This window comes from Protopterus annectens, chromosome 13.part0 (assembly GCF_019279795.1).
Source record: "Protopterus annectens isolate FY-2018-M chromosome 13.part0, PAN1.0, whole genome shotgun sequence".
Taxonomy (NCBI): domain Eukaryota; kingdom Metazoa; phylum Chordata; order Ceratodontiformes; family Protopteridae; genus Protopterus; species Protopterus annectens.
This window is the reverse complement of record NC_056747.1, coordinates 502,749,386-502,771,759: the sequence shown is the minus strand read 5'-3', so window position 1 is coordinate 502,771,759 and position 22,374 is coordinate 502,749,386. Positions and strand designations below refer to the sequence as shown.

General features: G+C 39.9%; 1 protein-coding gene across 1 annotated transcript in view; it reads left to right on the top strand.

Moving 5' to 3' along the window:
• The window catches only part of LOC122787923 (dynein beta chain, flagellar outer arm-like), a 5,188,001-nt gene that overhangs the window by 1,483,693 nt on the left and 3,681,934 nt on the right, over positions 1-22,374 (top strand). Inside the window, exon 37 of the mRNA XM_044054850.1 lies at positions 15,978-16,121. Within this exon, the coding sequence (XP_043910785.1) occupies positions 15,978-16,121 (144 nt within the window). The remainder of the gene's footprint in view (positions 1-15,977; positions 16,122-22,374) is intronic.

Below are 22,374 nucleotides of genomic sequence, written 5' to 3'. Positions count from 1 at the left end.
TCACAAATAATAATCCCAAATGATTAAAAGGCAGGCACTTCTGTTATTTAACGCCACTAGTTTATTATGTACATTTTTGTCAAAACACTTCATCAGAAATGAACACCAGAACTTAAAATCACACCCCTATTTATATCTACAATCAAACTGAATAATTAGTAAAAAAACAAAAAACAGAAGATGCGGGACACACACATCACTTTATTTTTATTTAATTTTTCTTTAAATTTTAATTGAATACGTTTTGGAGGGAATTCGAATTATGAGTTAAGGGTATTTAAACTGACTTTTCTATTTAAAGTTATCTGATTATGCCTGATTTAGTTACACAGACAAAAGCACTAATCTTGTTGTCAATAAAGTGATTTGTGTGTCATGCATCTTCCTTTTTTGTCTTTTTAGTAGTGTTCCATTGTTCCTTTTTATTTGAATAATTATAAACTCAAAATTATTAACAACTTAAGGAACATTTAAAGCGACAGAACAAAAAGTAGCATATTAGACTCCATGCAAACACAGCACTGAAGTAAACTGTCATGTGTTCTCATTTAAAAACATGCATAAAACTGTAACCATAAACCTTATTATCCTAAATATTACTATCTAAAATTTATAATAATTTTATTAAAATTGGAAAAAAATGTTTTAAAAACTTATATAAAAATATTGCACAATCTGCACATTACAATCTTGCTGCCCTTAACTTCAGGACAGGTAAAATGGAAACATTCTAATTTAATCCAGGTTCCCTGATGGCTTCAAGGATAACCTGCCAATATAACTCACAGTACTCAGTTCGTGGCTACCATTCACCTCTCACATCACAGGGAATTTCTTCTAACAGGTAAAAAGAAAAAAGCCTGATCACAAACCAAAGTGTGTTTATATAGGGCATTGTTAACATTTTGATTATGAATGTCCCTAGTGTGCTCATATATTCGTCTCTTCAGCTTTCTGTCTGTTTTACCAATATAAAAAGTGGGACAGGACCCACACTTGGCTATATATACCAGACCCATAGATTCTCATGAGGAATGGCTGGTTGCAGCTATGCATTTGCTATGGGATTCTACAGTCACCGCTTCACCTTGTGCTATCAGAGGACACTGGGAGCATCTACCACATTTGTATGTCTCTAATTTATAACAATTTGTCCTATTTGAAAAGTTTCTTTCTATCAAATTTTTAACATTCAGACCCTTTCTAAAAGTACAAATGAGGGGAGTGTCCTTAACTCCTCTAAGGTCAGACAACTGGGAGAATCTACCCCATTCGTTATTCAAAATGTCTCTAATAACAATTGCATCCCCACTAAAATCAGTGGTAAAGGAAGACTCATAATTCTTACTTAAAGGTGCAATATCAGTACTTGGCCCAATTGACTCTTATACCACCATGCTATAGGGAAAAATCTACTTTACCTACCCTCTTTTACTTCCTTAGCCAACTGTTCTTTCAGTCCAGTAGGGTAGTGAAGTGATATGTGATAGAAGAAAAAGGAAAATTTGTGTAAGAATGTCTGTAAGTTATGCTTATACAGATATGATGGAGATGAAACATTTTTGAGCAATTAAAATGTGTAAATGAATATGTCCATACTTATGGTGGGAGACTTTAACTGAAATTTAAGAAAGGAAAAAGAGAACATAATACTGGATATTAAGGTAATGAGGTAATTAACTGTGGTTTGAAAATAGGAGGAAAGAGAGAATGGATGTATCAAAGATGGATATTTAAAACTGAGATTATATATTCAAAGCAGATTAAGAAAAGGGGAGGTGTGAAAACTGCTGAGTTATCAGACTGCATAGCAGTTTGGACTATAATAGATGATAATGAAGATATTGTAAAGGAAGACAAAGGAATAAAAAAAAATATCCGGAAACAGTAAGAAAAAAGAAAATATAATGAGAAAAAATTATGGGAATAACATGACAATGAGAATGCAGCATTATGCAAACAAATTAGTGGGTTGTATAAAAAAAGAAATATAAGAATGTTTATTTAGAAGCAAAAAAAAGAAAGGAATATAAAGTTTTGAACATGAGGTCTAGCAAGCAGGTAGCAGAATAAGAGAATTAGACACTTTTTGATGAAGAAGGTGGTATTAGTATGGACAGGAATAAGTTATGTAAATAGTAGGAAGATTTGTTTGTAAGGTATATGAAAAATTACTTATAGTAGAGGAAGAGTTGGTTGTAAAAATGTCTAGGAAAAGAGATTCATGTGGAAGACGTGTTGGAAGCAGAAAAGGAGAGAAGAGATGAGTCAGCCCCAAGATTAGAAGGATTAGTCTGTGTGTTGTCTAAGGAGACAAATAAAAATGAAAAAAAAATGTCTTACAAATGTGCTAAATGAATGGATAGAGGAAGATATAAATGAAAAGAAATTTGTGTTGCAGTAATGAATTTTATGTGGAAAAAGACAAAACAAAAAGTATGTACTGGAGACCAATAACTTTATGGAAAGCAGATTAAAACAGTTTATGAAAATAATATAGAAAAGAATACAGAAAGTGTTGGAGGAAGTGACAGGGCATGGATGCCTTTGGTATTAAAGGTAAAGTAAAAAGAAATAATAATAGTTAAAAAGGGTATTGACAGAAATTAAAGCAAAAATAGTGACGTGTTGTAGTGAAAGCATTTTGTAAAGTAAGTTTTGAAGCTGTGTAAAAGATTCCTGAGGCATATGCAGTAATCGAAAGAATAACAAAAGATATAAGGACATGTTATGAACATTCTTGTGTGAAGGTGATGGTAAATGGATGTATTGGGGAGTAAAAATAAAAAGAGAGGCAAGCAAGCGTTCCTATTAAGTATGTGTTTATTTGTGCTGATGATGAATGCAATAATTCATACATCTATGAGTGAAAAAGATGATGCATGTTTAGAAATGGAAAGAGGAGTTATAATACTAACATGTTTGTTCTTTGTTGATGATCTTGTTATTGTGGTTAAAAGTAAAGAGTGGATGAATAAAACTGACATAAGGATTGAAAGTTTTTTTGTGAAAAGCTGGGTTACATTTAAATAAGAAGGAAAGTACGGGACTTGGAGATATAAGGAAAAGGTAAATGTCATTTATTATACTATGAAAGAAATAAGTACTGGAGTAAAATTTGGGGAGTATGAATATGTAATGGCTCAATGGACGGTTAAATTACAAGAAATAAAGATATTAATTTCATGGTGAAAAGTTTTAACTTATCTTTTAATGAGAAAGTTTACATATTAAATATGTATATTTGTGGAAACTTGCATATTTGGGAGGTATATACACATTTCTAAGTAAAATGGAAAAAGAGTTGTTAGATTCGGACAACTTCATTTAGGGACAATGCTGAACTCATAGGTTCATAGGTTCATACGTAGGTACTAGGCTATTGGCCATAGGGCCTATACAAGCCTAGCCAAAAATGTACCCTGGCTTTCGCCACCCAAGAAAATTCTTTTCCTGTGCCCCTGTCAAGCAGAACCACAGAAGTGATCCCCGGGGTGAATGTCCTATTACCTATCCAATCATCAAGATTTTTCTTGAAGAGTGCTAATGAGGAGCTCTGTTTGACATAGATAGGTAGTCTGTTCCAGAGTATGGGAAGTCTCTGGGACAGGAATCTATCCCTCCAGCATGTTCTGTTTATTGTGGTGACAAGGTTTAGGTCCCTAGAGCGTGCAGCTCGGAGGGATTGGGATTTCTTTAAGTGGAGCATGTCCAACAGCTGGGTTTGACATAGCTTTGTATGTTAGGCAGAGATCGCCTCTGAGTAGGCGATATGCGATGGAGTAAAGCTGGAGGTTTTTGAGGCGGTCTGCGTAAGGCATCTGTTTGAGGCCAGTAATCCTCTTTGTGAGGTATTTTTGCGGCCTTTCCAGTTGTTGTAGATGTCTTGTGAGGTACACACCAAAAGGGGCATTGTACTCTATAATGGGTCTAATCAGTGATGAGTAGAGGGGAACAATGACCTTTTTTTTTCTGGATGAGAAACCTTTTGTGATGAGGTGTGCCACATAGAAGGATTTCCTGACCACTTTGGAGATGTGATTATCAAAGGAGAGACTACTGTCCACCTGCGTCCCAAGGTCTCTTTTCACACTTTCGGTGTTAAGTAGACTACCGCCTATGTGGTAGTTCATGGGTACAGAATTTTTACCAAAGGGGATGACAATGCACTTTTTGGCATTGAGCTTGAGACCATGTCTTTGACACCAGGCATCTGTCTCAGTGAGGCCCTTTTGTAGGATGTCCACATTATTAGGAGTTTCAATTATGGCTCCTAGTTTCCAGTCATCTGCAAATTTAGTTAGCCAAAGACCTTCTGTGTTAGCCTGTAGTTCAGAGAAGTAGATACCAAACAGGAGAGGACCCAGGACTGAACCCTGTGGTACTCCACTTGTCACTGGTCTGAAGTCTGATTTGGAGTCTGCTACTTTCACAGTGTGGGTTCTTTCAGTAAGCCAGTTGGCAACCATCTTGTGACATAGGGATTTATACCTAGTTTAGTGAGTTTATCTATAATTCCAGAGTGGGGGATGGTGTTGAACGCCTTGGCGAGATCTAGATAGGCTGTGTGAACCACCTTACCCTCATCTATGGCTTTGGTGACTACTTCAAAGATGTCTATCAGGTTTAGGAGACATGATCTGCCTTTTACAAACCCAAACTGTGTGGGGTTCAGGGTTTGGAGATCTCCAATGTCTTTGTTTATGAGTTCCATGATGACACGTTCCATGGCCTTGCAGACGAGGCTCGTCAGGCTAATGGGGCGGTAGTTCCCGGGGTCTGTTCTGGCCCCCCCCTTTGTGGAGTGGGATAACTGTCACTGTGCACCATTCAATGGGCACAAAGCCTGAGGTGAGGCTATGATTGAACATGATACTTAGGTGGGGTGCCAGTTCATTCTGTAGTTCATGTAGAAGGCAGCCTGGGATGTTGTCAGGTCCCATGGATGCTGTGTTCTTGCCTTTGGATAGTGAAGTTTTTACCTGTGCAGCCGTGATTACAAGAACTTTGCATTCTTCCAGTATAAAGATGGGCCCTTTAGGGGGTGAGAGGGGGGTAAAGTTAGCACTGAACCTATCTGCCAGGATGTTGGCAATATCAGTTGGTTCTGTATATTTAGTGTCATTGTGCTGTAACTCAGAGCAGATCTGAGTGTTGCCATTGAGATTTTTGACATAGCTATAGAATGCTTTGTGGTTGTCTTTAGAATCAGTGGCAATTTTGTTTTCATAGCTAGCTTTGGAGGATTTTATGAGGGATCTCAGCTTCTTACTGAGGCTGACCAGGGAGTTCCTCCAATCATGGGATTTTACTCTTTTTTTGTAACAGTTTCTTTCTTCTGTTGTAGAGTTTGTTTATGGCAGAAGACCACCAGATTGGCTTCCTTTTTTTGGAGGATAGCATCTTGGTTCTGTTAGGGATAGCACGATCCATGCACTCGTATAAGTGCTTATAAAGTGCATTTGTGTAGGATTCAGCAGTCGTACCTCTATTGTCCATCTCCATCTGCATGGGTGTCATGAAGTTTGCCACTTCTGTCTTAAGAAACGTGAAGTTGGCTTTGGAGAAATTTTTTACGGTTGTTTTCCTAATGGGAGTGGGAGCGGGATGTGGATGTCTAGGGTGATTAGCTTGTGGTAAGATCTGACCAACGAGGAGCTGACCTCTGGTGTGGAACACTGGTCACCCATGTTGGTGATGACTAGGTATAGGATATTGCTGCCTCTGGTGGGGGTGTAGATAAGTTGATCCAAAGCAGTGGAATTGATTTCCAGAAAACGTTGAGCAAAAGAGTTGGTACATGAGTAGTTTTCCCAGTTAATGTAAGGGTAGTTGAAATCACCCATTATTAGAGTGTTGGGTTGTACCCTCATATTTTCCAGTGTATCAAGAAAAGAGGAGTTGGAATCCTGGGACATGGTGGTGGGTCTGTAGCAAGCTACAATCTGGATTGTGGTTTTGCCCAGAGTTAATTGAACTTGGATAATCTCGGATAAATTATGCTGAGCAACTAGCTTTGAGGTGTGGATATCCTTAATGAATATGGACACGCCTCCACCTTTAGTGTTTCAGTCTGGGTTTGGTGGCCGAAAAGTGTGGTATGAATTATAGCTTGGTAATGCAGGGGTGCTCTCTGGAGCATTGAACCAGGTCTCAGTCACTGCACAGATATCAATGTTCTCCATTTTAAGGAGTGCCTCGTGTGAGTGCATTTTGAGGTTTAGACTTCTAGCACTGAGTAGCATTACCATCAGATTTTGCTTGCTTGTACCTGTTACGGTGGTGAATTTGTCATTTGAACCTTGCCTAAAAAAGGCACTATAGGGATGGCAAGAGCCTTTGCCAGTATCCAGAATCCCAAGGGCGACAGGTGCAGGCCATCTCTGGCAAAGCAGCGTGGTCTGTCGATCATGTCATCCCAGGCAAACAGATACTGGATTCCCTTAGAATGACACCAGAAGCTTAACCAATTGTTAAAGTCAGTCATTTTGTCCTTGTACTGTGGTGTCATTCTGGGTGATGGCAGGATGCTACTCAGGGCTAGGGTCATACTGGCATGGGCTACAAGATCAGAGAGCTCCTCCATGTCTCTCTTCATGTAGTCCAGGGAGGTACGTTTCAGATCATTCACACCAACGTGGACAATGACAGAGTCATATTTGTACTTGTTGTGGAGTGACCTGAGTGCATGCGTTATGTGGCGGATCCCGGCACCTGACAGGCAGCTGACAGTAACTTTTTCCTTGTTTAGCCTGGTGAGTGGAACATCAGTGTGCCTGACTATAGAGTCACCTATGACTAGAGTGTTGGGTACATTATGCCTTATGGGCTGTAGTTGAGTGGCACACTGAGTATGTGGGCTATGTGTCATTTGGGTTGTGTTGGGGGGGTGGAGGTTGCTTGCATTTCTGCTTTGGAGGTCTCTGTTGTTTGGGCAGATTAATACTGAGAGCCTCAGCGAATGTAGGTGTGTGTTTTGTGGTTCTGTGTGTGTGTTTTGGTGATGTAGGTTTTGAGGGACTATGTGATGAGTGTGGTGCGGTGCAAGTGTTTACCTTCTCCTCTTGACTGTATAGGCCAGTCTTTGGTAAAGAGAGCTTTGCTTCCAGTTTGGCTATATAAGTGCATCTCTCACAGGTCGTAGTGTTGGGTGGTAGGAGGAGAGGGTTGTCTGTGTACATGAGGCAATTGCTGCATTTTCCCAAGATGCCCAGATTCATCAGGTAGACAGGAGAAAACACCGGGAGCTGACCTTTAGACATGCCTGAATAGGTGCTTATTTATTAAGTATTAAAAACTGTTTTCCTCTAGACAAGTGAGGAAAGTTGAGTGCTGTAGTAATTTGTAACTTATTTAGTGCTTACAATGAGTTCTGAACAAGTGCTGAGATCAAAGAAACAGATGAGTGCTAAAACTAAAAAGCTGGCTAGTTGCAAGCGGGGTTGCCAGATGTCCCTATTTGGGCGGGACTGTCCCGAGATCAGCAGCCTGATCCCGAGTCCCGCCCTGCCGGTTTAAATCCCAGGCAGCTTCCGCTTTGTTTTTTTTTTTTTTTGATTGGCCCGTATACCGGCATACAGGCCAATCAAAAATCGCTAAAACATGGAGCTTCTTGTGTTTAATGCGAAAGTTCCGCATTAAACGAAGCTCCGTGTTTAGCGATTTTTGATTGGCCCGTATGCCGGTATACGGGCCAATCAAAACATCGCAAAACAGAGCTACATCACAATTCCGCATTAAACAGATGTAGCTCTGTTTTGCGATGTTTTGATTGGCCCGTATGCCGGTATATGGGCCAATCAAAACATCGCAAAACAGAGCTACATCTGTTTAATGCGGAACATTGCAGTTCCGCATTAAAGAGAAGTAGCTCCGTGTTTAGTGATTTTTGATTGGCCCGTATACCGGTATAGGGGCCAATCAAAACATCGCAAAACAGAGATACTTCTGTGTAATGCGGAGCTGCGATGTTCCGCATTAAACAGAAGTAGCTCCGTGTTTAGCGATTTTTGATTGGCCCGTATACCGGTATACGGGCCAATCAAAACATCGCAAAGCAGAGCTACTTCTGTGTAATGCGGAACTGCGATGTTTCACATTAAACAGAAGTAGGTCTGTGTTTATTTATTTTTGATTGGCCCGGGCCAGTCAAATAAAAAATAAACACAGAGCTACTTCTGTTTAATGCGGAACTCTGATGTTCCGCATTAAAGCCGTGGAAGACTTTTTTTTTTTTTTTAGTCTTCACTTTTTTTTCTTAGTCCCTACCTGGCCAGTCGGAAATCTGGCAACCCTGGTTGCAAGGGACATTTTGAAAAACAGACTTTATGGCGCCAGGAATAGTTTAACCCAGTTAAGTGGGGGGGGGGGCTTAGGAGCTCACAAACAGTCCTGGACACAGCAAATCTGTATCTGACCTGCCACAGGAAAGGGGGGAAGCAAGCTTAGAATTTTTTTTTTCAGTAAAGTGGAAATGGAGAAAGCTGGAACAGAAGTTAATTCAACGTTAAGAATCTGAGTGGGTTGGCCTTCACAAATGTTCTCTATTAGATTGAGTGAACTAATGACACTAGGCTGGGAGGAGTGTCACAGATCAAATATACAGTATGGGCGGGCAACTGCAAAGCCACCAAGTATAAGAACACACAACACTAGGGGGGGTCGGTGGGAAAAAATTACAGTTCCTAGCTGTAGCCACTAAATTAAAGTTTTAAACAGATAAAGGAGCAGACTCGAGAATGCTTTTAACAGACAAAAATGCACAGAAAAGTTCAGTTCACAACTCTGAGAGAAGAGGTATAACATATAATAAAAAGGAGGAGGTTTGAATCGAAAAATATCCTATTATACATTTTGCATCTATACATTTGTTCTGGTTGATACAGAATGTAAATAAAAATACATAAATATGGTGTGGAAAATGTTATATATGAAAGATGATGTATGGTAAAATGAAATGGAAAAAGAATGGCTAAACAAGAAAATGGAAAGAAAAGAATATGTAAATAAGATAGTTATGGAAAATAAAAACTGATAAATTTAGTATTAGCAGCAAAAATGCTACAAAAAGCCAGGAAGATTCTATTTACTATATCGGGGGGGGGGGGGGGTAAAAGTGGAAGTAAGAAATTCTATACAAAAAGAAGAAAGTGATTTGAAAACTTTTATGAAGCAAGTGATTTTTGTGTTCAGTTTTATTGGACTAAACTACCTGCAAAAAGTAATGAAAAAGACTAAGCAATGAAAGAGAATGCACAAAACACAAATACATGCGAGAGATGCAACTATACGGCCAAACTGGAGGCTGAGCTCTCTCAACATAGGACTGGCAAGACCAGTCAGGAGGAGAAGGTTACCACACACACTATAGACCCAGTCTCACATAGTACCATCACATCCTCAAATCATACACATAAACACACAAAGACATACTCGGCGGCTCTGATCAAAAATCTACCAAAACAGCAGAGGCCACCAAAGCAGACACCCAAACAACCACCACCTCAGAACACAACACCTGCAACACATAGACCTCACAGTCAGAGTGTCAAACAGTCACAGCCCTTAAGGCCAAACACAATGCCAGACACACTAGTCATTGGTGACTCCATAGTCAGACACACTGGCGTCCCGCTCACCAGACTGAGTAAGGAGAAGGTCACAGTAAGCTGCCTGTCGGGTGCTAGAATCCGCCACATAACGCAAGCACTCAGGTCTCTCAACAGCAGGTACAAATATGACTCAGTCATTGTCCACGCTGGTGTAAACGACCTGAGACGTACCTCCTTGGACTACATGAAAAGAGACATTGAGGAGCTCTCTGATTATGTAGCCCAGGCAGGTATGACCCTGACCTTGAGCAGTATCCTACCTTCACCAAGAATGATGCCACAATACAGAGATAAGATGATCAGCTTTAACAATTGGCTTAAACTCTGGTGTCATTCAAAGGGGATCCAATGTCTGTCTGCCTGGGATGACATGCTGGACAAGCTACGCTGCTTCGCAAGGGACGGCTTGCTCCTGTCACCCCTGGGATTCCGGAGATTGGCAAAGGCTCTTGCCACCCCCATAGTGCCTTTTTTAGGCAAGGCTCAAATTCTAAACCTACCACCCTAGAACACAGAAAGGAAAAACTAAGGGTAATGCTGCTCAATGCCAGAAGTCTAAATCTCAAAATGCACGCACTCGAGGCCCTTCTCAGTATGGAGAACATCGATGTCTGTGCAGTGACAGAAACCTGGTTCAAGGCTCCTGAGAGCACCCCAGCACTATCAGGTTTTACCTCTTATCATGCGTTCCGGCCCCAAAATCCGGACAATACCAGGAAAGGAGGGGGGGTATCCATATTCATCAAAGACACCCACACCTCAAGACTGGTGGCAACGCACGATGCATCGGAGACCATCCAGGTGCAATTAACCATAGGCAAGACTGCTCTGCAAATTGTAGCATGTTACAGGCCACCCTCACAAACTCAGGAACCTCACATGGCCTTCCTGAAAACACTAGAGGGATAAATGTATCACCAAACACCATCATACTAGGTGACTTCAATTACCCTAATATAGACTGGGAACACTACTCAAGCCCAAACACCCTAGCCCAAATGTTCCTGGAATTCATAAACTCAAATGCCATGGAACAACTAGTCACCATCCCCACAAGAGGAGAAAACATACTTGATCTCATCATCACGAACATGGGAGCACAATGTTCAACACCGAAGTATACCCCTCACTGGTGAGATCAGATCACAAACTAATCTCGCTGGAGGTCCTCATCCCACCCCACCTGAAATAAAAAGACCACAGTAAAGAACTTCTCGAAAGCCGACTTCACACTTCTAAAGACTAGTGTGGTCTCCTTTAAGGCCCCGAGCCGACGGAAAACAGTACTCAAGCCGCTGAATCACTTACAAATGCCTTCTACCAGCACCTGCAGGACTGCATGGATAAGGCAATCCCAAGCAAAACAAAGACTCTTTGTACCAAAGGCAAGCGTCCACTCTGGTGGACCCCAGCCATAAACAAACTCTACAACAAAAGGAGGAAGCTACTACAAGATAGAGCAAAATCCTTAAAAGGTAAGACACCCTTGATCACTATAAGTAAAAACTAAGAGCTCTCATAAAATCATCCAAAGCAAATTTTGAGAGAAAAATAGCTAAAGACTCAAAAGACAATCATAAGGCCTTCTTTAGCTATGTTAGAAACCTGGGAGGAAACTCCCAGATATGCTCAGAACTAGTTTAAAATGATGTGAAGATTACTGATCCTACAGACATTGCCAACATACTGGCTGACAGGTTCAGTGCAAACTTCTCCCCTCCCCAAAAGGAGAGATATCTATACCAAGCGATTGCAGCCCCCAAACATCTCCAACGCCCAAGTGAGAACTGCTCTCTCCAAAGCAAAAACACAGCATCCATGGGACCTGATGGTGTCCCCGGCTGTGTGCTCCACGAACTCAACGAGGAATTAAACCCACAGCTAGGACAGCTGTTTAATCATAGTCTTACATCTGGATCATTGCCCAGGAGTGGCGCACTGCAACTGTGGTCCCACTTCACAAAGGCGGTGCCTCCACCGACCCTGGAAATTACCGCCCATTAGCTTGACAAGCCTTATCTGCAAAGCCATGGAGAGGATCATAATGGACCTCATAAATAAAGACATAGGGAATTTGCAGACTTTGGATCCATCCCAGTTTGGCTTTGTCAAAGGCAGATCATGCCTTCTAAACATGGTTGACTTTTTCGAAACAGTCACCAAAGCCATTGATGAGGGAAAGGCAGTCCATACAGCCTACCTCGATCTGGCGAAGGCCTTTGATACAATACCCCACTCGGGTATCATTGAAAAACTCATCAGCTTAAATGTTAACCCATACATCACAAGATGGGTTGCAAACTGGCTGAGTGACAGAACCCACAGGGTCAGAGTTGCTGGCGCCATGTCAGACTCAAAGCCTGTCACAAGTGGTGTACCACAGGGCTCAGTCCTGGGCCCACTCTTGTTTGGCATCTACTTTTCCAGTACAAGCAAACACAGGAGGGTTATGGCTGACAAAGTTTGCAGATGACTGCAAACTGGCCATAGTAGAAAACACATCTGACACAGATATCCTTCAGATGGGTCTCACAGAAACGGATAACTGGTGCCAGAGCCATGGCCTAAAGTTAAATGCCAAAAAATGCATAGTCATACCCTTCGGGAAAAACAAGGTTACCCCTAGCTACCAAATAGGTGGCAATCCACTGAGTACAGAAGAAGTTATCAGGGACCTGGGGACCCAGGTTGATAGTAGTCTGTCATTCGACACCCATGTAGCTAAAGTAGTTAGGAAGACCTTCTACATTGCCCACCTTATCATGAAGGGATTCTCATCTAGATCAAGGGAGGTCATAGTCTCCCTATACTCATCACTCATCAGACCAATGATTGAGTACAATGCCCCATTCGGAATGTATCTGACCCGACACTTGCAGCAGCTGGAGAGGCCACAAAGTTCCTCACCAAAAGGATAAAGGGTCTCAAACATCTGTCCTATGCTGCCCGACTGAAAGAACTCCAGCTCTATTCAGTCGCCACCGCTTGCTCAGAGGTGACCTTTGCCTAACATACAAGGCCATGTCAAACCCAGATTTGATGAATATGCTTCACCTCAAAAAATCTAGATCCATCAGAGCCACAAGGGCGGGAGACTTAAACCTTGACACGGCTATTAATAGGACATGCTGGAGGGATAGATTCATCACCCAAAGACTCCCTATGCTGTGGAATAAAATCCCGGTATATGTGAGGCAGAGCACCTCACTGGCCTTGTTCAAGAGAAATCTTGACCAATGGATGGGAGATCGCAGATATACCCCAGGGATTACCTCAGTGTCACTGCTCAACAGAGGCACAGCAAAATAATGGGTATAGTTCCCCATACTAAAGGGGTGGCGTAAGCCACAAAACTATGGGCTAGGCTTGTAAATGCCCTCGGGCAGATAGCCTAGTATGAACCTATGAACCTATGAACCTATAAGAAAGAGCAACACATTTTCCTTGGAATTTTAAAGAAATAAACGTTGTAATAGGTTTAAGATGGAATATAAATGGAAGAGATTTGAATATATAAATATGGAATTATTTTGTATAGAAAATATGGGAAGGAAAGGAACATAAAATTAATAAATGAGATAGAATTTTTGTGTTACATCATGGATGCTGTAGAAGAGAAGATATGAAGGATGGCTATATCATAAAAATAGTGAAGCTGTGTTAGTAGAAATGAAAATATGGATGTAAAGGAAGGGATGGGATAGATAAGCGAAAGAATTAAAAGAAAAAATATGTATGTTTGATATGATCAGAAAAGTATTATTTCTTAACTGTGATTTGTTTTCTTTTGGTAATGGATTCTGTAAAGAAACTGAGAAGGTAGTTGTAAATATAAAAATGTGGATGCAAATAATGTATAGTTTACAAAACAATGTAAATAAAGCAACCCTCTTTTCCATGTTACTTTAACTATATCTAGTAAAGCTAGGAGGTATTTGACATGTATCTTTTCAAATGGTGTGAACCCAGATGAGGCCCGATGTACTTTTCCTACAGCAAAAAGAAGATAGAGAAATATCTAGTCCCACTTTTCCCTTCCTCTGTCATAGCTTTCCTTAACATGGACTTCAGTCTTTTGGTAGAACATTCAGCTAGGCAGTCTACCTGATGATGTACAGAGATCTTTAGTTATTTTACCTTACAGAACTGGCAGCACTCATGAATTACTTTAGACATAAACAGGCAGACCTAATCAGTCAAAGTTATAGAGCATTCCTACCCTAGAAAAAAAAGCAGAATGGTTCTTTTGCTACATTATACTCTGTAAGAGTACTGCCTTAAGAATTTTTTTACATGGCTCAGTAATCACCAGGGTATACAAGTGGCCCTTACTATATTTTTGGAAGTGAACTTGTGGTATCTTTTGCTATTTGCCATTTGGTCGAATGGGACTTCTATTGTAAATAGGAATATTCAAATGGTTCCTGACGTTTGGGTTTGATATCATCTTCTGACATTCTGGGTAGGCAGCACAAATAAAAACCTAGCTAGAATCATAGCCTTGGTCATTTCCATCCACAAATGTCTCGCTAGAAGGTTTATGTGTTTGAATGTCATTGCAAGCATTTTGAAAGGCTTTGGCACTAATTACTCACTAAGTATGTGTTCCTTTTCTTTGGTCATGCTGTACAGCAAATCACTTTTTAATTCAAAGTTTGTATATGAAATGTAGCATTTCTGGTGAACTCTTCAGTGTACAGCCATGCTCTAGTCTCATTGTCTGTGCTCAGTGTATTGTCCTCCCACTGGGCTTTCATAAAATCAGTATGATTTGTCTGCAGGTCTCCCAGTACAGTGCTTGTTTTCCCTCAGGTTCTGCTGTAAACTGAAGGGTATAGGCTCATCTTTCACACAGACAGGTACCTTCCTTTCATTTAACTCTAGCTTCCTGAGTTCTTATACCTACTACTTTTTTCTGTAATTATAGGCATTTCTGTTTTAGTACCTGCACATATTTATTTTGTAGTTTTGATTACTGGATTTTCATTATCATACATGCTCATTTCTTGTACCCATGCCCTTATATTTGTGCTGTTGGAAACTTCTTGGTTCACAGCTTTGTCTTTACTAGGTCTGTACATCTCTGACAGCACATCAGGCTAAACTCCCCCTCCCACATTTTCTGTAGTTCTTTTAATTGGGGAAGGTGGTAGATAAAGCACTAAAGGCACTCGACACAGCACTTTGCCTACAGTAATTTGTTTTTCTACTTTGTTTATAGGGTACTCTCTTTTCTCCATGTACACACACTACTATAATTTTCTGGTTTCAATCAGTTTTGGGCTTGCACCCATATTGTGATTTAACTAGTACATTCAGGTTCCATTAGTCTAACAGCTCCAGCAGATCCTTTCCTCCCTCCCAGCAAAAGTACTGTTTTTATGGCCTAAAATTCAATGCAAAACATAGATAATTACACCCTTTGGGAAAATACCTACCCTGCAAATTACAACACTGGCAACACTCTCCTTAGAGTAGACCCAGTGGTAAGGGACTGGAGAGCTCAGGTTGACAGTAATCTGAATTTTGATCACCATGTATCTATGGTAGTGAGAAAATCCTTCTGTTTGGAACAACATATAAGTTATGGCATGGCATCTAGATCTAAAAACATCATAGTCACATTGTACTCAGCCCTCATTAGACCAATAATCAAGTACAGTGCACCCTTCAGTATGTACCTGACCAGGCACTTGTAACAGCTGGAATGGCCACAAATGTTCCCCACTAAAAGAATACATGGTGTAAATGATATGTCCTGTGCGGACTGCCTCAAAGCCCTGTCCCTATACTCAGTCTGCTATAGACTACTGAGGGGTGGTCTATGCCTAACCTACAAGGCATTCCTCGATCCAGTCCTGATGAATCTGATACACATTCACAAAACAAACAGCACCAGAATTACCTGATTTAAGGATCTAAACCTCGTCTGTGAGATAATCAAAACATGTTGGAGGAACAGGTATGTGTCTCGGAGATTATCCCTTCTCTGGAATAGACTCCCCATTCATGTGAAAGAGAACTCTTTCCTAAGCCAATTCAAAGGCAGTTTGGACTAATGGATGGGAAATCACAACTTCATCCTGGCCTGTTTTCTGTGGCCCTTGTGGATAGGGGCAGTTTGTGGATGCCATAAATCACAGGCATATACCAAAGCCATTCTAGCCCATGGGTATTGCTAAATGGGAAAACTAGGGCATGAATCGCTAAGCTGAAAAAGGCTCTAGGGCTGTTAGCCTAGTAGCATCCTACGATACTATGAATATTCTCCACTGTAAGTCTATTTTAGTTTTGTGTATGCTTGTTGTCTGATCCTCTTATATTAATTACAATGGAAGGTTTAAATGTTTTTCTGTGATATTTTAGGTTTGCAAGGAATGCTAGACCAAATGAATCAACGTTTGGAGCGATGCCAGCGTGCACTTCTCCATCATTTGGAAAAGAGGAGACTTTCCTTTCCACGGCTATTTTTCCTATCTTTGGAGGATACTCTGAACATTCTGTGTTATGGTGAATAGTTTTGTTTTACTGATGTTTCTATTCTTTTATTTTTTTAATATTTGATCAAGGTTATGATCAGAACAATATATTTAAACTGTAATTATCAGTAATGCCCTTTTATGTTGTGTGAATCCAGATGTAAAGTGTGGAAGGACTATTTACTGTGCTGCTTGTATTATTACATTTGTCAAACATAACTTAGTTCATTTTAAAAGCTGTGTTGCCTTTGAGTCTTAGTGTATTGAGGATGGCAGTCTTGTTCCAGTCATCAGCTGACTACATGTAGTTTATTTATTGTATTACTTATTATTCTTTGGTAACTGGGTTGGTCTTACTGGCTAGTGCCCATTTACAAAGAAAAATTCCGGAGAAATAACAGCATAAACTGTCACACAGGTATGATAAATAGAAGTAGAAACATTTGGAATGTAACATGGGTAAAAGTAAGGTATACATAATAATGCATAGGAATAGAAAACTGCAGACCTGATACAATTTGAAGTGGTTAAGCAATAAATTATATTCAAGTAAAGCACATTATATAGCTGGTTGTAGTGTAAGTAGCATCTGATCTAGTATGGTAGAAAAAATGAAATGCAGTGACATGCACACAATTCTACGATTGCATTTTAGAGTTCAAAACAAAGTACTTGTCCAATTTAAAAATGCCATTAGGAAAGTGAAATATTAGTTTAATTAGTCTAAGTGGTCAGCAGTTAGCTGCTATGACAAAGTCCTCAGGAAAAGTTAAGGTAGCATGGATATAGGAAGCCAGCAATGATACCATCCTGGGGGACATAGTGCTAGAGTTAACTTCAGTGTGCAAGGGAAACAGTGTGAGTTGTAAGGGGTGAAAATTAAGGTGTAGATACAAAGCCTAGATGTAGCCAGACATATGCAATGTGCATTACTGCATGCATTTTAAAAAAATAATTTATTTTGTGCAAACATATGTACTAGCAGTTAAAAGAAGTACATTTATAATGGTTTATGGTTATGTATTTTTGATAAGTGGAACAGGCATAGTGTACATAAACATGAACTCCCTGGAGTAGGCTCACTACATTTTTGAGAGAGGCTTTGTTTTGGGGAGCTGGTGAAAAATTCCTAAAATCCTGGTTAGATGCTAATTATTAGATCACTGTTGCAATAGCCTGCACTATATAGGTTATATCATAGTTTAGTTTATAGTTTAGTACTAAGCTAATTGCCCTTGCGAGCCATTTTAAGCCTAGCCAATTATCCCTTGTGAGACTCAAACCCTGCACCTTGTGTTTATAAGGCAAACACCTTAGCCATTAAGTCACCCTCCCAACCCATAGGTTATATCGACCCAAGTGTATCACAACTGGCCAGGATATAGATCTTTAGGGCACCTTCCATGTGACCTAGCCACTGAAGGGCTCGAGGAGAACTGAATTAAGAAAGTAGTTCATTTTTTGAACATCTGCTGTTATGGTAAGTTAACTCACATGACTGTAGTTTCCCTGATACAATGTTGTAGTTCGTGGAGTTAGGTGATGCCACACCTTGTCGAATTAGTGGTGCCCTGTAGTCACTGTTTAAGTAAATAGGTGAAACTGTTTCCATTCTGGACATTACAAATATCAGGGCCAGGTAATAAAGTATGAGGCTTTTGGAAGATAAGTTAATATACTTTTTCTACATCTATTTATGGCCTTTTTGATAACTTAAAATGCTTACATTAGATGATCCCACAGTTCTGACTAACTGGTGCCAGATTACAAGGTAGGCTAAGACAGGAGCAAGGTTGTTCATAAGTTTATGTGAACTACATATGATGAAGTAACATCCTATCTTCAAAGTTCATCCATCCAGTCAGCAGCTCTATATGATTTTGACAGTATTTTAGATAATATTGTCAGAGGTGTTAGCTATGATTAATGAACCGTACAGCACATTTGAAGTTAGCATAGCTTGGGAAATGGTGACTTTAGTTTTGATTGTGAGCTGGTATTTGATCCCAGACAGTGCGCTAGATTTTTGGTATACCGGATTTGGATGCCCGGGTACTTGTAACTTTGTATAGTGTAAGAGTGTCCTTTGGAACATTTGAAGAAAAATTCTGCAGCCTAAAATTATTTGCAAATAGCAGAACATTAGTTTTGGTTTAATTTATTAGCAGTCTACTATCCTTTAATTACAATATAGTTTCATGGCTTAAAAGGCTAATGCCATTGCAATTTACAAGAACATTTTCATTTCTATAGTACCTCCAGATTTTGGGCAACTCCTATAGCACAAAAGATGGACTGTTCCTGTTGGTCAATTTTCCATGCAGAGCATACTACTGTCAGAATGGCGTTTACATTTTTACCATTCTCTCCACTGCTGGACCTTCTTTGGTGAGGTGCTTGATACTGATCCTTAGCAGCTATTAAATGTTGAATGTATATTTTAAACACCTTAAAATGATTTAACAAGATTCATACATAAGTGAGCTACCTCACTCAGAATCTTGTATACAAACTTGAACAGTGCTCCAGCCTCAGTAACATCCTCTAGTGGTACTCCTCATCCAGACTACTTTGATCCACTGACAAGCCAGTTCTGCTCATTACTGAATACAGTACTTCTGCCGGCAGCTTCTTGTACTCTTCCTCTGTTGCCCAAATATGGAATTCTAGCCCTCTCCCTCTAAAGCAAACATTCACATCCCAAGCCTGTAACTTTCACCTCATACGCCATCCGATGAACTCTTGGCTAAGCTCATGTTCAACACCTAGTTCATTTAACATTACATCTGTTGCTCTCCTACCATTTTCATTTTCAGTAATACTGCCCGCAACCATTATTAATTTTCTTTTCTCTAAATGTTGTTTTGCAGTTTTCTGAAACTATTGTATCCTACTGAAATGTTGATCATACTAAATTTGCTAATATTTTGAGAATTTTAACAAAATTGTGGTTGCATTTTCCAGATTTTGTACTTTTTCCTTCTGTGGAGCTTTTCTCCCTGGGCCTCCACTGAAAAGGGATATTTTAGGCCCAGCTGGACCATCCTGGCAAGCAAATGCAGTAAATATATCTAAACTTCAAGACAGTAATGGAAGTGGTAAGCAGAGTCTTGATTTACTAAGAAACTTCAAAGCATAGCTTTTTCAAAAGTGGAGTGAAAACATAATGGAGTTGCAGTGTTGAATCTGTTGGTGAATCATTGATCTCCTTTGAGTATGTCATAGGTGTCCTGCTCACACATTTTTTAGACAGGTTTATCCAAGTGGCTTTTCAATGAATCTTTTAAATCTCACTTTATTTTACTGCAGTTACTTGGATTATGCAAGCCAGCAGTGCACTTTGGGTGTTATTTTATTTTCCCACTGTAGTGTGACTGTGTAATTGGTATTGATAAATATGTTATGACAGTGTGGGGAAACATTATCCCTGTACACATGAGATGCAGAGGGCTTGCCCCCCTGGCAAAAAAAGAAAAGAAAATAATTTTGTGCTTTTTTTAAAAATATTTTTCAATTTACATTTCTCATTCTTGAAAAAATAAGTTTTAACATAACTTTTTGTGTTTCTTAACTGAATATAAGGAAACTGTTATAAGCACAGACACAAATGGTAGATAACGCCTCAGCTATCTTCCACCAAGTTGTATGATGGCATTCCTTCAGAGTTCATAGAGTTCATGTTCACCTTTGTCTTGTCTAACCCAAACTAATTAATTATAGGTGTATTTGCTAGCATAGTCAATGAAGAGCCTGTAGCTCTTGTAAAAAATATCAACTGTTTTATAAGGGGACTTTTGTTTACTCACCTCATTACCTTTGTGGCTTGCCATTTTGGACATACATTGGATTTGGTTTATCTAGCTACACGTCAGCCACTGGCCAGGTGGTAAATCTGGATTCTTGGCCTGATCACTGTCTGGTCCACTTTGATTTGAAACTTCCTTGAGTAGTGAGGAGAACGGTGCTGATGACCCAGGAAGACTAGCTTTCCCGCTGCATTCCTGCTTTGACTCCTTCACTGGACCATGTTGCTCCTTTTCTGCATTTTACCTCCCACCTAGGAGATCTTAGGCTAGAATTCCAGCATCAGCTCTTTTCTCTTTGTACAGCTAGACAATGAATTGAGCATTGATGGTATAATGCCTCATTTGTTTGAGGGTAAACTTAGAATGGATGAGCATTATACTCCTTAGCAGTTGGTTGTCTAATGAAAGAAGTCAACTATTTCTCATGGAGAAGTTCTGCTGTATTTGACTGACCAGCATTGCTCTTCATTGGGGTTGAAAGGACTAGCACTCTTGTCACCTGGAATATTCCTTTATCAAAGGAAGGTGAGATTACCTCTCAATTTTTTTCACTTAAGCTTGTCTTGATCAGATCTTGAGTTATGCCTCCAAAGGCCCCTGGAGATGGCTGTGGTGTGGTCAGAGCTATTAGATCTTAGTCTGGATTTGTCTGATTACTGCAACCTCATTTATTTAGGCTAAGATATGTACTAGATAATCTGCAGTCTTGATCTATAATTTACCAGACTTCCTCATTATCTTCTTGCAGAGATCTTTGTTTTTGTTAAATGCAGGTTTGTTTCTTTGGAGTGGAGTAGACCTTCATTATTAGATAATCACTATAATACCCTTAAACAATATGGGACATCCTGCTAAGATCAGACTCAGGTGAACAGCTTTACAAAACTTTTGATGTCTTTCCACATGCCTAGCCTCTGATATGCATGAGGGATGCAGAGAAAACAGTGGCTATGGCTCCAAATACTTCAGAACATTCTTGCCACCAAAGATCTGTGGTCTTCAGCAGATTGAGAGTCAGCTAACTCTTCATCAAAGATGGGCAGAAAAGTTAGCTGACTAGAGTTACCGTCGACATTAATAAAAAAAAAAAAAACACAAAGAACCGTTTTATTTTGTTGGATTTGATTTTAGGGCATATATGTTGTCATTAGAAAAAATTTCCTCAGACCTTCAATTTGTTATCTCAACTTTGAGAAAATTTGTGTGAAATTGTAATTTTCTTTTAAAACTAACTACATTTTACTTCAGTATTTTCTGTGGGACTTGTACTTTATTAGCCAGGGTGGTCTTTCATGGTGTTTTTCAACAGAAATCTACTCTTTTTTTGTCAGAAACTGAGACTGATCTTCTTATCTCCACTGACTGTTTAGTGGACACTGTACTTATCTGTAAGACAGTCTTAAGTCCCTGAGGGGATTTCCTAACACTTTTACTGATTTTTATTAAATCTTGGGAGGAAAAATGTACTGCTTGTGCATTTCTTTGCTCTGATGGGTTTGGACAAATGTCTTTGGTGATTGTGACTGAAATCTTTTACCTCGGTAACTGCCTTTTTAGTCTGAAGGTTTCATTGACTCTTCTTGCCTCCACCTTCTCTGTGGGAGACTTATTTCATGGTTAGAGCACGGACATGGGTTCTAATAAGACTATCAAAATGAAAAAAAAAATGTCCAAGAGGCTTCAGCCTTCAGGCTAGCTTCCTTCTTGGTTTGAAATGTTTAGCTCAGAAACCACCTTTTTAGTTTGGTGGTTTTTCAACTTTTGTGGTCTTCACTGTCTGTCTGTGAGACTTCATTCATGGCTAGAGCGTGGACCCGGATTATGCTAAATCTACACATCACTTCTTCCCTATGCTATAAGAAGAAAAAAATTGTCGGGGAGGATTCAGTCTTCAAGCCAGATTCCTTCTTGCCCAAGCTACTGAAGGGTGATACTGTGCTGACCATCAGTTGTTCCTCAGACTGCTTATCTACTTCTCCTGATCCCTCTGGTGTAGCTCATTGAAATGCCACTATGGACCAGGAATTAAGCACATCCTTTGCAGCTGTACACTTGCCCTTACCTGAAAAAGGGAGAATCACCCTTGCAGGCTTTGGGGAAGGAACTGGAGGATGCTTTTTTGTTAACCAACACTGAGGAACCTTACCCTGGGGTTACAGACTGTCCACCCAGATGCTCTCAATGGGGAGATTCTGCTAGAAAAAGAAAATACACATCCAGACATTTTCCTAATCCAGAGCAGATAGCTGTCTATGATCAACAGAAGGAATATTCTCAGAAAAATAACATGGTTTCTTCCCTATCAGATTCTGATTCCAGTTTAAAGGACAGCAGTTGGACTGTGACAGTGTATCTCATTTTCCATCACTATAGAGTGGAGATTCTGAGAGTGCTTCCTCAGATTCATCTCTTGAAGAATGTCCCTTTCCAAATATTATTGAAAATATGACGGTCTTTTTCAGTGGGAACAAATAAACA